This window comes from Sinohyriopsis cumingii, chromosome 6 (genome assembly GCF_028554795.1).
Source record: "Sinohyriopsis cumingii isolate HCF-2022 chromosome 6, ASM2855479v2, whole genome shotgun sequence".
Lineage (NCBI taxonomy): Eukaryota > Metazoa > Mollusca > Bivalvia > Unionida > Unionidae > Sinohyriopsis > Sinohyriopsis cumingii.
The window spans coordinates 10,960,320-10,974,812 of NC_142966.1; the positions used below are offsets into that span (position 1 = coordinate 10,960,320).

At 33.5% G+C, this 14,493-nt stretch overlaps 1 protein-coding gene across 2 annotated transcripts in view; it reads left to right on the top strand.

The window, feature by feature from the left end:
- The window catches only part of LOC149796367 (cilia- and flagella-associated protein 337-like), a 175,110-nt gene that overhangs the window by 154,688 nt on the left and 5,929 nt on the right, over nt 1-14,493 (top strand). For both annotated transcript variants that reach the window (XM_089961042.1, XM_089961043.1), the window contains 4 exons: nt 2,638-2,782; nt 3,858-3,986; nt 9,789-9,967; nt 13,408-13,517. In XM_089961042.1, coding sequence (XP_089817168.1) covers nt 2,638-2,782; nt 3,858-3,986; nt 9,789-9,967; nt 13,408-13,517 — 563 coding nt within the window. The remainder of the gene's footprint in view (nt 1-2,637; nt 2,783-3,857; nt 3,987-9,788; nt 9,968-13,407; nt 13,518-14,493) is intronic.

Genomic DNA, 14,493 nt, shown 5'->3' on the forward strand with positions numbered 1-14,493 from the left:
AGTGATGGTAATGAATAATGCAAAAGTTATGATGGGATGGTAATGAATAATGCACAAGTTATAATGTGATGGTAATGAATAATGCAAAAGTTATGATGGGATGGTAATCAATAATGCAAAAGTTATAAAGTGATGGTAATGAATAATGCAAAAGTTATAAAGTGATGGTAATGAATAATGCAAAAGTTATAATGTGATGGTAATGAATAATGCAAAAGTTATAAAGTGATGGTAATGAATAATGCAAAAGTTATAATGTGATGGTAATGAATAATGCAAAAGTTATAATGTGATGGTAATGAATAATGCAAAAGTTATAATGTGATGGTAATGAATAATGCAAAAGTTATAAAGTGATGGTAATGAATAATGCAAAAGTTATAATGTGATGGTAATGAATAATGCAAAAGTTATAAAGTGATGGTAATGAATAATGCAAAAGTTATAATGTGATGGTAATGAATAATGCAAAAGTTATAAAGTGATGGTGATGAATAATGCAAAAGTTATAATGTGATGGTAATGAATAATGCAAAAGTTATAAAGTGATGGTAACGAATAATGGAAAAGTTATAAAGTGATGGTAACTAGGCTAATGGTAACGAATAATGCAAAAGTTATAATGTGATGGTAATGAATAATGCAAAAGTTATAATGTGATGGTATTGAATAATGCAAAAGTTTTAATGTGATGGTAATGAATAATGCAAAAGTTATAATGTGATGGTATTGAATAATGCAAAAGTTATAATGTGATGGTATTGAATAATGCAAAAGTTATAAAGTGATGGTAATGAATAATGCAAAAGTTATAAAGTGATGGTAATGAATAATGCAAAAGTTATAAAGTGATGGTAATGAATAATGCAAAAGTTATAATGTGATGGTAATGAATAATGCACAAGTTATATTGTGATGGTAATGAATAATGCAAAAGTTATAAAGTGATGGTAATGAATAATGTGAAAGTTATAATGTGATGGTAATGAATAATGCAAAAGTTATAATGTGATGGTAGTGAATAATTGAAAAGTTATAATGTGATGGTAATGAATAATGCAAAAGTTATAAAGTGATGGTAATGAATAATGCAGAAGTTACAATGTGATGGTAATGAATAATGCAAAAGTTATAAAGTGATGGTAATGAATAATGCAAAAGTTATAAAGTGATGGTAATGAATAATGCAAAAGTCATAATGTGAAGGTAATGAATAATGCAAAAGTTATAAAGTGATGGTAATGAATAATGCAAAAGTTATAATGTGATGGTAATGAATAATGCAAAAGTTACAATGTGATGGTAATGAATAATGCAAAAGTTATAAAGTGATGGTAATGAATAATGCAAAAGTTATAAAGTGATGGTAATGAATAATGCAAAAGTCATAATGTGATGGTAATGAATAATGCAAAAGTTATAATGTGATGGTAATGAATAATGCAAAGGTTATAATGTGATGGTATTGAATAATGCAAAAGTTATAAAGTGATGGTAATGAATAATGCAAAAGTTATAAAGTGATGGTAATGAATAATGCAAAAGTTATAAAGTGATGGTAATGAATAATGCAAAAGTTATAATGTGATGATAATGAATAATGCAAAAGTTTTAAAGTGATGGTAATGAATAATGCAAAAGTTATAAAGTGATGGTAATGAATAATGGAAAAGTTATAATTCGATGGTAACAAATGATGCACTAAGCACAGATAGTGAAGCATAAAACGAAGATCAATAAAATGGCATAGCATGCTGTTGTTCTCACTGTTCCAATTAAGAAATATTGAAAAAAGACATTGCACATGACCTTTGAAAATCTTTTGATTGGTTGACTTGTTCTGTATTAATATATAGCTTGACCATATTGGTTTGGACTATTTTATGTGGGATAAACTACACTTACATAATCAAATAAGCTACAATTAGAAGAATATGTATGTTGTATAGATTATTCATTCAACTGGATCAAAACTGTGTTTAAATCTTAAATCACAAAGAATTTTAAACAATGCGTTGTCATTACTGTATTTACAGTATTTTCAACAGCTATTTCAAATAAATAAAATGCATTGTCATTACTGTATTTACAGTTTTTTTGACAGCCATTTCAAATAAATAAAATGCATTGTCATTACTGTATTTACAGTATTTTCGACAGCCGTTTCAAATAAATAAAATGCATTGTCATTCATTTTAACAGTATTTTCGATGGCCATTTCAAATAAATGAATAATCAGATTTTCATATATTTCATTATCCTTTTATTTTCAGTAATTCCAGTACTTAAATAGTTTGTGCTCTATTTTCTCTTGATCCTTTCTGTACCACTTAGCGATTTATTGCAGTTAGTGGAAAATACAGCTACATGATACAATGTACATATGAATTATTTTACAGTTTCTTTCTTTTTAATAATGGGTTAAAATGAAAGCAACAAATTTAAAGATAATTTTTTATTACAGTAATAAAGCTCAGTTATCAAATAGCTGAGCTTTCTTAATCCCCACAAATGTATCAGCAAACAGATGAGGAGAGGGATGCTTTTTACTGTTTGCTGCACCTTCCCCTTTTTTCAGTGATTCTCCAAAATCCCAGAGCGGAAGCAAACTCTCATGTTGTATATTCTGAATTTCAGTGTAAGAATGAAGGCACAACTGTGATGTCCATGAAACTTGACAGTGCTAATATCAATCTGTACACAGGGGATAGCATGGGGTTCATCTTCATATGGAATGTCAATGGTTATTGTCTGAAAGGCCCGTCTACAGATCCGCCAGAACGTAAGAAATTAAAGCATGGATTCTTGTAGATCTAATCTTTTCTTCTTTTATCACATTCTTGGGTCTATGGTTCAGAAAGTTTTCTTTCCTTCACATGAGGGCTTGAGATAGGCTTTACAATTTTGGTGAGTCCTACAAATACTGGATACATAACAGGTGACTATAGAAGAAAATTAGGACTATTATATATTAAGTTATTATTCAATTATTGACCTTTGTTGAGGTCAGTAGGACGTTTTATAAGCCAGGATGCAATTAGGTCAATATGATAGGTTTACTTGGTTCATAACATTTCCTATTAACTCAGACAAAGGTTTATAATTGTTTTATTGCATGAATTAAAACCAATTTCAGAAATTCAATTTGTTTCAGTATTGTAAAAATGTCATTTCAGTGTTATGATATCGTGGTGCTGCAATATCATGATTATTGCAAATCAAATCATGTCATATCAGCCACTGAAAAGCAACGTTGTCTCATCTACATTTAGCTATTGATGAGACATTTGCATTTAGCTATTGATGAGACATCTGCATTTAGCTATTGATTAGACTTCTGCCTTTAGCTATTGATGAGACATCTGCATTTAGCTATTGATTAGACTTCTGCCTTTAGCTATTGATGAGACATCTGCATTTAGCTATTGATGAGACATCTGCATTTAGCTATTGATTAGACTTCTGCCTTTAGCTATTGATGAGACATCTGCATTTAGCTATTGATGAGACATCTGCATTTAGCTAATGGGGAGACATCTGCCTTTAGCTATTGATGAGATAGCTGCATTTAGCTATTGATGAGACATCTGCATTTAGCTAATGGAGAGACATCTGTATATTTTTTCTCTCACTTTCAACATTAAAATTCTTGTAAATTACATTTTGCATGTTAGATACTTTGAGGTACTAGCAAAAGATATTTTAAATCAATATTTAGTACTTTTGTTGTGTTACAACAGATCTGTGTTGTTTCTTTAAAACTTTTAATGGGTTTTGTATTAGATACTAAGTTAAAGTAAATGTTGAAAATATGATCACATAAATAAATTTTTTATTGAAACAATATGATGTTGTAGTGTTGCAGAGCTGGCGAGGTCATGTGAAGAGTATTAGCACATTAGAACTGATGGAAAAGAGGAACCTCATAATTACTGCCTCAAAAGACTGTACAGTCCGTCTGTGGAACAAGGAGGGACACTATATTGGTATGTATTCCATTGTGGAATGAAAACGCCAGACACTACATTGGTATGTAGTCCACTGTGGAACAAGGAGAGACTGTCTTAGTATGTTGTCCATTGTGGAACTAAAACAGACACTTCATTGGTATGTAGTCCATTGTGGAACTACATGGGACACATTATTGCTATGTAGTCCATTAGGGAACTAGAAAGGGGGGAGGGATACTATATTGGTATTGTGGAACAAGAAGGGACACTATATTGGTATGTAGTCCATTGTGGAATAAGAAGGGGGAGGGACACTATATTCGTATGTAGTTCATTGTGGAAGTAGAAGGGACACTATATTGGTATGTAGTCCATTGTGGAACAAGAGGGGACACTATATTGGTATGTAGTCCATTGTGGAACAAGAGGGGACACTATATTGGTATGTAGTCCATTGTGGAACAAGAGGGGACACATTATTGGTATGTAGTCCATTGTGGAAGTAGAAGGGACACTATATTGGTATGTAGTCCATTGTGGAAGTAGAAGGGACACTATATTGGTATGTAGTCCATTGTGGAAGTAGAAGGGACACATTATTGGTATGTAGTCCATTGTGGAAGTAGAAGGGACACTATATTGGTATGTAGTCCATTGTGGAAGTAGAAGGGACACATTATTGGTATGTAGTCCATTGTGGAAGTAGAAGGGACACATTATTGGTATGTAGTCCATTGTGGAACAAGAAGGGACACTATATTGATATTAGTCCATTATGGAACAATAAATGGAAGGGACGCTATATCAATATGTAGTCCATTATGGAGCATGAAGGGGGGAGGGACACTTTATCAAAATGTAGTCCATTGTGGAACAAGAAGGGGGGAGGGTCACTATATTGGTATGTAGTCCATTATGGAGCATGAAGGCGGGGAGGGTCACTATATTGGTATGTAGTCTATTATGGAGCATGAAGGGGGGAGGGTCACTATATTGGTATGTAGTCCATTGTGGAACAAGAAGGGAGAAGGAAACAATATCAATATGTAGTCCATTGTGGAGCAGGAAGGAGGGAGGGACGCTATATCAAAATGTAGTCCATTGTGGAACAAGAAGGGGGAGGGACACTATATTGATTTGTAGTCCATTGTGAAACAAGAAGGGGGGACGAACACTATATCAGTATGTAGTCCATTGTTGAACATGAAAGGGGGAGGGTCACTATATTGGTATGTAGTCCATTGTGGAACAAGAAGAGACACTGCAGTGTTTGTACTAGTTTCAGCTATGTTTTTTGTTTTGATATGTAAGTGGATCACATCTTCATGGCACCTGTGTACAACAAACTCCTATTTATAAACTATTTAAACACAGTGCTTCCTCTTTATGTGCCTCATATTAAGTTGTTTGTCCTTCTGTCCATTCATTCATTGATCCCTCTCTTACCAGTTTCATTTGCACAAAGTAATTTGACTTTTCCACCATCTACAGTTACCAAACATAGTGAATTATGGGTAGGAGAACCTAATAAATTCATGGTCACTGTAATAGAAGAAAAAAGGTTTATGTACAGTAGCACAAGTTCTGCTCTTCAGGCAGTTAACGAAACTGGTTGGTAGCTTGCATTTGGGGTAAAGCAAAATGTCATCAATTTAGGTGTCAAAAGGTCAAGGTCAAGATTACTGTGACTAACAGTGTTTTACTTGATACACTTGTGGAAAGTTTTTGCAGTTAATTTAAGGAAGAAACCTATTGATTTGGGCATCAAAAGGTCAAGGTCACTGTGACTGATTCTACTTAATAACATTAGATCTACGTCATAGACATGGACCAAACTTTGTGATAAACTTGCACCTGGGGTAAGGAACAATTGTGTTGATTTTGAAATTATAAAGTTTAAAGGTCAAGGTCTCTGTGACTGAAAAATGGTTTCTGCAGACAATTTTAAGTTGTCGATCATGTTCTTTGACTAAAGTTTGTGGATGATTTGCATGTTTGGTAACTAATAAACGTTTTGATGGGGGTCAAAGGTTAAGATCACTTTAAAAGAAGAAAACTGTTTAGTACCTTGAACAAAGTCTGTGATGGGTTTAAATTAAAGCAAGGAAGAAACGTATTGATTTTGTGGTCAGAGGTCAAAGGGCAAGGTGACTGTGGCTCCAGGAAAAATGGGTTTTGCAGAATACTTGTTCTTGAGGAAGTTCCTTCACCAAACTATGTTGATGGCTTACCATTAGGATAATAAAGAAACCTTTAGATTCTGTTATTTAAAGGTCAGAGATCATGGTAGTTCTAATAAGGAAATAATGTTTTCTGTACATTATGTTTTGTTCAAGACAGTGTACTTTGACCAAAGGTTTAGATGTAAGGGATCTCCCAAATCAATGAAACCATTTGTGTGTCAACAAAGAGGACTGTTAGACACATAACGTGCCATTCACAGTAGTCTAGTCATACTATTGTTCATCAGAGTCTTAAAAGTGACTCTTCTTTGGTTGGCCACATTACTCAGAGACATGTTCCAGTGATGTCATGTCATAAAAGTGAGCCATAATTAGGTTAGGCCACTTTATTCTGAGTTATGTTGTAAGAAAGCCATGTCATTAAAGTGACCTATATTAGGTTAGCCACTTTAGCTTGTTGTATGTTCTGATAATGCCATGTCATAAAAGTGACCTGATTAGACTGTCATAAAGTGGCCCATTTTAATTCACACCAACTTACAGGTATGTTCCAGTAATGCCATGTCATAAAAGTGGCCTCTGTTAAATTAGACCATCTCACTTCTGAGATATGTTCTGAAAATGCCATGTCATAAATGTGGCCCATACTAGGCCATCTAACTCGTGTCATTTTCCATCAGTTCCCTGTCATAAAAGTAGTCCTTATTAGGTTAGGCCACCTGACTCTGAGACATGTTCTGACAATGCTATGTCATAAATGTTGGCTATATTAGATTGGGGCACCTCACTTTGAGGAATCTTCTTACAATTTTGTGTCATAAAAGTGACCCATATTAGGTTAGGTCATTTTTTTCTGAGTTATGTTCCAATGCTGCTATTATAAAAGAGAACTATGTTAGGTTAGGTCACCTTACTCTGTACATACCAACAATGTCAGGTCATAAAAGTGCACAAAACAGTTTTTTGATGGTGTGACTCCACATTGATTTTATTTTTGGTTCTTAAGGGCTAGCAATTAAAATCATTTAAAATAAGCAATGATAGAACAAAGTTTATTTCATTTAATGTCAGCCACAATTGCATCTACATTATAAGAGGGTGAGTTTGTATTGAGCAGGAAATTATAATGACGACCCACAATCAAGTGAAATACTTGTCAAAGTACAGATGACTATATGTTCCTTTCTCTTTTTTGAGCTGTACTAGTCATAGACCAGAAGAGCTTATGGCATGGTCTGTTTCCTATTGTCCATTGTCCTATATGACTTACAAGATTGCCTTGAAACGTTACACACATATTTATCACTGGGTCTGGTTGGTCTTAAATTAAAATGGATGCTGCATTGAACATCCAGAGGCCAGCTTGAAATCTTGTTATTGCTACTCTTACTGAATGTATGATAATGTCAGCATCATGTTTTCACTAAATGACTCCTCATTATATATCTAATATAAAATATGGCCACCATGGCACCCATCTTGAAAATCTTATTGCTACTCCTTGCTTCACCAGAAAACTTCTTGTGATGTCTAGTTGAATATAAATGAAAATGCTGCCTATCTGACATCCAATATGTCTACTACAACATTCATCTTGAAAACCTTGTTATCACTACTCATCAGAAATGGAAGGTCATATTAGCACTGGCTTCTTATCAGAAGACTTTTCTGTGATATCTGGTTGGTCCTAAATGCAAATGATGCCAGTCTAACATCAAGTATGGCCACATGGCAACCATTTTGAAGATCTTATCACTAAACCTTAACAGAAAGTTATTTTGACATGGAATTTTTACTAGAAGACTAATTTTGATATCTAATTAGTCCTAAATTAAGATGGAGCTGATCTGACTTCAAAAATTGTCATCATAGTGGCCATTGTAACAAAATCTTGTTATTGCTATTCCTTCTCTATGGAAAGTCATAGAGACAAGGGGATTTCACCAGAAGACTTACTATGATGTCTAGTTTCTATATAGAAAGTCATAGAGACAAGGGGTTTTTCAACACTAGACTTATTATGATGTCTGGTTTCTATATGGAAAGTCATTGAGACAAGGGGTTTTCACCAGAAGACTTATTATGATGTCTAGTTTCTATATGGAAAGTCATAGACATGAGGGGTTTTCACCAGAAGACTTATTATGATATCTAGTTTCTATACGGAAAGCCATAGAGACAAGGGGATTTCACCAGAAGACTTATTATGATGTCTAGTTTCTATATGGAAAGTCGTAGAGACAAGGGGTTTTCACTAGAGGACTTATTATGATGTCTAGTTTTTATATGGAAAGTCATAGAGACAAGGGTTTTTCACCAGAAGACTTATTATGATGTCTAGTTTTTATATGGAAAGTCATAGACATGAGGGGTTTTCACCAGAAGACTTATTATGATATCTAGTTTCTATACGGAAAGCCATAGAGACAAGGGGATTTCACCAGAAGACTTATTATGATGTCTAGTTTTTATATGGAAAGTCGTAGAGACAAGGGGTTTTCACTAGAGGACTTATTATGATGTCTAGTTTCTATATGGAAAGTCGTAGAGACAAGGGGTTTTCACTAGAGGACTTATTATGATATCTAGTTTCTATACGGAAAGCCATAGAGACAAGGGGATTTCACCAGAAGACTTATTATGATGTCTAGTTTTTATATGGAAAGTCGTAGAGACAAGGGGTTTTCACTAGAGGACTTATTATGATGTCTAGTTTCTATATGGAAAGTCGTAGAGACAAGGGGTTTTCACTAGAGGACTTATTATGATATCTAGTTTCTATACGGAAAGCCATAGAGACAAGGGGATTTCACCAGAAGACTTATTATGATGTCTAGTTTCTATATGGAAAGTCGTAGAGACAAGGGGTTTTCACTAGAGGACTTATTATGATGTCTAGTTTTTATATGGAAAGTCATAGAGACAAGGGTTTTTCACCAGAAGACTTATTATGATGTCTAGTTTTTATATGGAAAGTCATAGAGACAAGGGGTTTTCACCAGAAGACTTATTATGATGTCTAGTTTCTCCTGAATAAAAATGATGCTGATCTGACATCCAGTCACCATGGTCACCATTTGGTTTTCACCAAAAGGCTTCATAAGATATCTGGTTGGTCCTAAATGCAAATGTTACCAATCAATTATCGTTGCCATAATGGCCATTTTGAAAATCTTGTTACTTCTGTTTCTGAATGGATGGTTATATTGATATATGGTGTTTTCACCAGTGTCTTCAGTGGTGTCTAGTTTGACCCAAATCAAAATGGTGCTGGTCTTACATCCAATATGTTTGCCAAAATCAGCTAATTTGAAAATCTGGTCAGTAAAGAATTATATCAGATGGTGAGAAAGAAATGGTCTTGAATTCCAGTAAATTGTTTTTGGAAAGTATAGCATCAGTCCCTATAAGAGACTCTTGTTTTATCATAGTTTGGTAGGAGAATATGTTACATGAAACAAATTTCACTGGATTAATTATAAATTTTCAACCATGGATAATCTGATAATGTTCTTTATGAAATGGCCATGAAAAGATCATTTACTTATTTTGTGTTTGGCTCATAATTTTTACACAGGAATATTTTATTAACATCCAGTTTTTAAAATTAAACACAAGTTTCCGTGACTTCTTTTCATATATCTTGTTATTTCAGGAACATTTGGTCAGCAGAATCCATGGGACATTTATAATCCCGACACATTTGAGCATCCCATGGTGCCATATGATGTACTTATTGACCCCATGAGCCTGCCATTCCACCCATTGCTACAGGAGAAACAAAACACCCAACAGATCATACATGAGGACTCCTTTAAATCTGAGGAGGACAGGGTAAAGACATTTAGGCATCTTAATGGGCAATGTCACAAATGACAGGGTAAAGGCAGCTAGGCATCTTAATGGGCATTATAAAAAATGACAGGGTAATGGCATTTAGGCATCTTAATGGACAATGGCACAAATGACAGGGTAAATGCAGTTAGGCATCTTAATGGGCAATGTCACCAATGACAGGGTAAATGCAATTAGGCATCTTAATGGGCAATATAAAGAATGACAGGGTAATGACATTAAGGCATCTTAATGGACAATATAAAAAATGACAAAGTAATGGCATTTAGGCATCTTAATGGACAATGGCACAAATGACAGGGTAAATGCAGTTAGGCATCTTAATGGGCAATGTCACCAATGACAGGGTAAATGCAATTAGGCATCTTAATGGGCAATATAAAGAATGACAGGGTAATGACATTAAGGCATCTTAATGGACAATATAAAAAATGACAAAGTAATGGCATTTAGGCATCTTAATGGGCAGTGTCACAAATGACAGGTAATGTCATTTAGGCAGCTTAATTGACAATCTAAAAATTGACAGGGTAATGACATTATGCATCTTAATGGGCAGTGTCACAAATGACAGATTAATGGCATTTAGGTATGTTAATGGACAATATTACAAATTACAGGGTAATGTCATTTAGGCATCTTAATGGGCAATGTCACAAATGACAGGGTAAAGTAATTTAGGCATCTTAATGGGCAATGTCACAAATGACAGGGTAAAGATGTATTTAGGAATCTTGATGGGCAATATCACAAATGAGTAACTTAAAGTACAAGTATTGTGGAAAAATGACATACCCAAATTGATGTCATGTAAGTGCATTAACTCAAACAACAGTAATGCCATCAAACTTGTGGATAATACCAAGCATCATTTTGAAATTCCTTTGCTTTCATACCCAGCATGTCTGCATCATTAGACTGGTAACTGGTAAAATCTCTTTGATCTAGTTGGTTAATCCATGATGTAATTTACACAACAGTGACATCATTCCTATAGCAGCTAGTCAGGAAACTTCCCTTAACTACATTAATTGGTTAAAAGCATTGTGCTAATGTGGATGAAAAAACGAAGGTTCCATGCTTTCACGAAGATAGTAAATGACAGTTGTCTGTTATCTCGCAAGCACCAGGAGTGTGACATGGCAAAAGGGCTACATATTTGTCAGTTGTAATACTTCCATAATACTTTTCTAGTTAAACTATAATAAAATCTTGTGGAAAGACCAGGAAGATAATAAACAATAATAATAATGTCATATTTATTGGATAAAACTGGGGGCCAGCTAGCATTATTTTCAGAAATTAGAGATGGGCATATTCTCTGAAATGTAATATTAAAGTTAGATCACCAAAATATGGGTTTATTACACTTCATTAGTCTGCAGAAATGACTTGAAGAAAGAACAATTTCTTTAAACAATGTAATTTACCTTTTTGATGAACTGTCTTCTTCATAAAAACATACAGAGTGGATTTTCTTTTTGTTTAAAGAAAAATAATGTCAGGTTCCCAACCTATTGTCAGGTAATCTTCTATTGTGCATTGTAATAAACTGCACACCCAGACACACAGCAGTGACAGATCATGGAATTGATTTCAGTAATAAGCAAATATAAGAAATGCTATCTGTTCATGCGCATTTGATATTATTTTGAATTTACTGGCATTGAAATGTAACTATTCTTTTATTTGTTGGGTGATGGGATTTAATTTTTCATCATTGGTTTATGATTGGAGAAATACAATGACAATAGTAATTTATTTAAAATATTCAGGGCCTTCTGTACAATAGACCTGTCCTAAAGATGCTACTTACAGACAATTTTCTGCCCATTTTACCCAGATGGTGTCACATGCTGGCAATTGGTCATAACAGTTCTACTTAAATTGCCATTGTCAGCAAGGCAAAATTAGCACATGCATTATTCAGAACTTTATTTAACATCCCAAACACTGTATAAAACCAAAAGTAAACCAATACAGTACACATTGTCCTAAATAAAGTAGATGTCAGTATGATAAACCTGTAAATATATTGACCTAAACAAGTAAATTTCGTATTGACCTAAACAAGTAAATCTCATATTGATCTAAACAAGTAAATCTCATATTGACCTAAACAAGTAAATCTCATATTGACCTAAACAAGTAAATCTCATATTGACCTAAACAAGTGAATCTCATATTGACATAAACAAGTAAATCTCATATTGACATAAACAAGTAAATCTCATATTGACATAAACAAATCAGATGTCAGTATGATAGACCTGTAAATCTCATATTTACCTAAACAAGTAAATCTCATATTGACATGAACAAGCAAATCTCATATTGACATAGACAAAGCAGATGTCAGTATTATAAACCTGTAATTTTCATATTTACCTAAACAAGTAAATCTCATATTGACCTAAACAAGTAAATCTCTTATTGACATAAACAAAGCAGATGTCAGTATTATCAACCTGTAAATCCCATATTGACCTAAACAAGTAAATCTCATATTGACATAAGTAAATCTCATATTGACCTAAACAAGTAAATCTCATACTGACATAAACAAATCAAATGTCAGTATTATCAACCTGTAAATCTCATATTGACCTAAACAAGTAAATCTCATATTGACATAAATCAGATGTCAGTATGATGGACCTATAAATCTCATATTGACCTAAACAACTAAATCTCATATTGACCTAAGCAAAACAGATGTCAGTATGATAAACCTGTGAATCTGATATTGACCTAAACAAGTAAATCTGATATTGACCTAAACAAGTAAATCTAATATTGACATAAACAAAGCAGATGTCAGTATGATAAACCTGTAAATCTCATATTGACCTAAACAACTAAATCTCATATTGACATAAACAAGTAAATCTCATATTGACCTAAACAACTAAATCTCATATTGACATAAACAAAGCAGATGTCAGTATTATCAACCTGTAAATCTCATATTGACCTAAACAAGTAAATCTCATATTGACATAAACAAAGCAGATGTCAGTATGATAGATAGCTTTTTAGGCTCATAAAACTTTATCTGCATCAAAGGTCTATAATTTCATTTAGGGCATGATTTAAAGCATCCAATTGCAATTCAGTTTGCTTCACAATTGTACAAAATATAAACTTCATGGAATTCTTCAAACGCCATGCTAACAGCCTGATGCTAAGAACTTCACATTATTTGCATCATTGTTAGGGCTGTGATGTCCTTGACCTTGAAGCATGAACAGTAGCCATGCTATATAGTGAAATTTCACATATTATGGGATGTTTTGCCAGGCATTGAAACACTCTCATGGGAATCATGTAACAATATTCTATGATTCCAGATCCTATTGCATTTTCTAATTATTACATTTTCTAATTATTACAGATGGTATACTATTTTCCTCTTTTAGTTGACACCAACACCACCAATCATATACAGCAAGCAGCAATTCTTAATAGATGATGAAGCAATAGCCAAGCAAATTAAGGAGAAGGCATTTAAAAAGGGTACTGGCAAAAGGTAAGTTGACTTTTCATATCTTATGAGACTGCTGAACATCCATCTGTCTTTATCATTATCAGTATTTTGTTTATTCATCTTGTATCTCATAATACAGTGGAATGTTTCCTAACAACAACCTCTAAAATGGTCAGAATTTTAAAGAATTGCGTCTGCACTGTTTAACAGACCTCATTGCTGAGGCATCCACTGTACAAAAAATACATTTTCTCCAATCTTTTGTGTGGCTTGATAGAAGGTTTTACTGTACAGTAACTATTATTTACACGACTTGCCTTTAATAGTGCTCCACTCTGCGTTGAGATTTTAAATCTTCACTATAATAGATCCCTATTACTAGCATAGCTCATGAATCATTTACAAGATTCTGATGAAATTCTGTGTGTGAACGACATCATAAACCTGGATGTACTTTTTCTGGGATTTGTCTTGTCAATCCTATTTTAATCATGAGTTATGCCATGTGACAATTAATTTAATATCTTTACTTGGGATGTTACTTGTAATTGTCATAGCTCAAGAACCATTCAATACATTCTGACAAAATTTTGTAGTAATATTTTCTCATATTACATGTACTTTTTTATTTAATCTTGTCTAGTCCATTTTTGACAGAGTTATGGTCGTTGTCAAGCATTTTCTTGTCAATTCATGGAATGTTGGACTGCTGCTTTCAGTCAGCATTGTTCAAGAACCATTTATCATAATCTGATGATATTTGGAAAGAACATAGTTTTGGACAGAGTTATGGCCCTTGTCAATCGACTTCATATTGTTACTTGTGCTGTTACTTGTATTCAGCATAGTTAATAAACTATTCAACATATCCTGTTGCTGTTGGATGTGAATATTCAATATATTCTATTGCAGTCAGATGTGAACATTCAACATATTCTGTTGCAGTCAGATGTGAACATTCAACATATTCTATTGCAGTTGGATGTGAACATTCAACATATTCTACTGCTGTTGGATG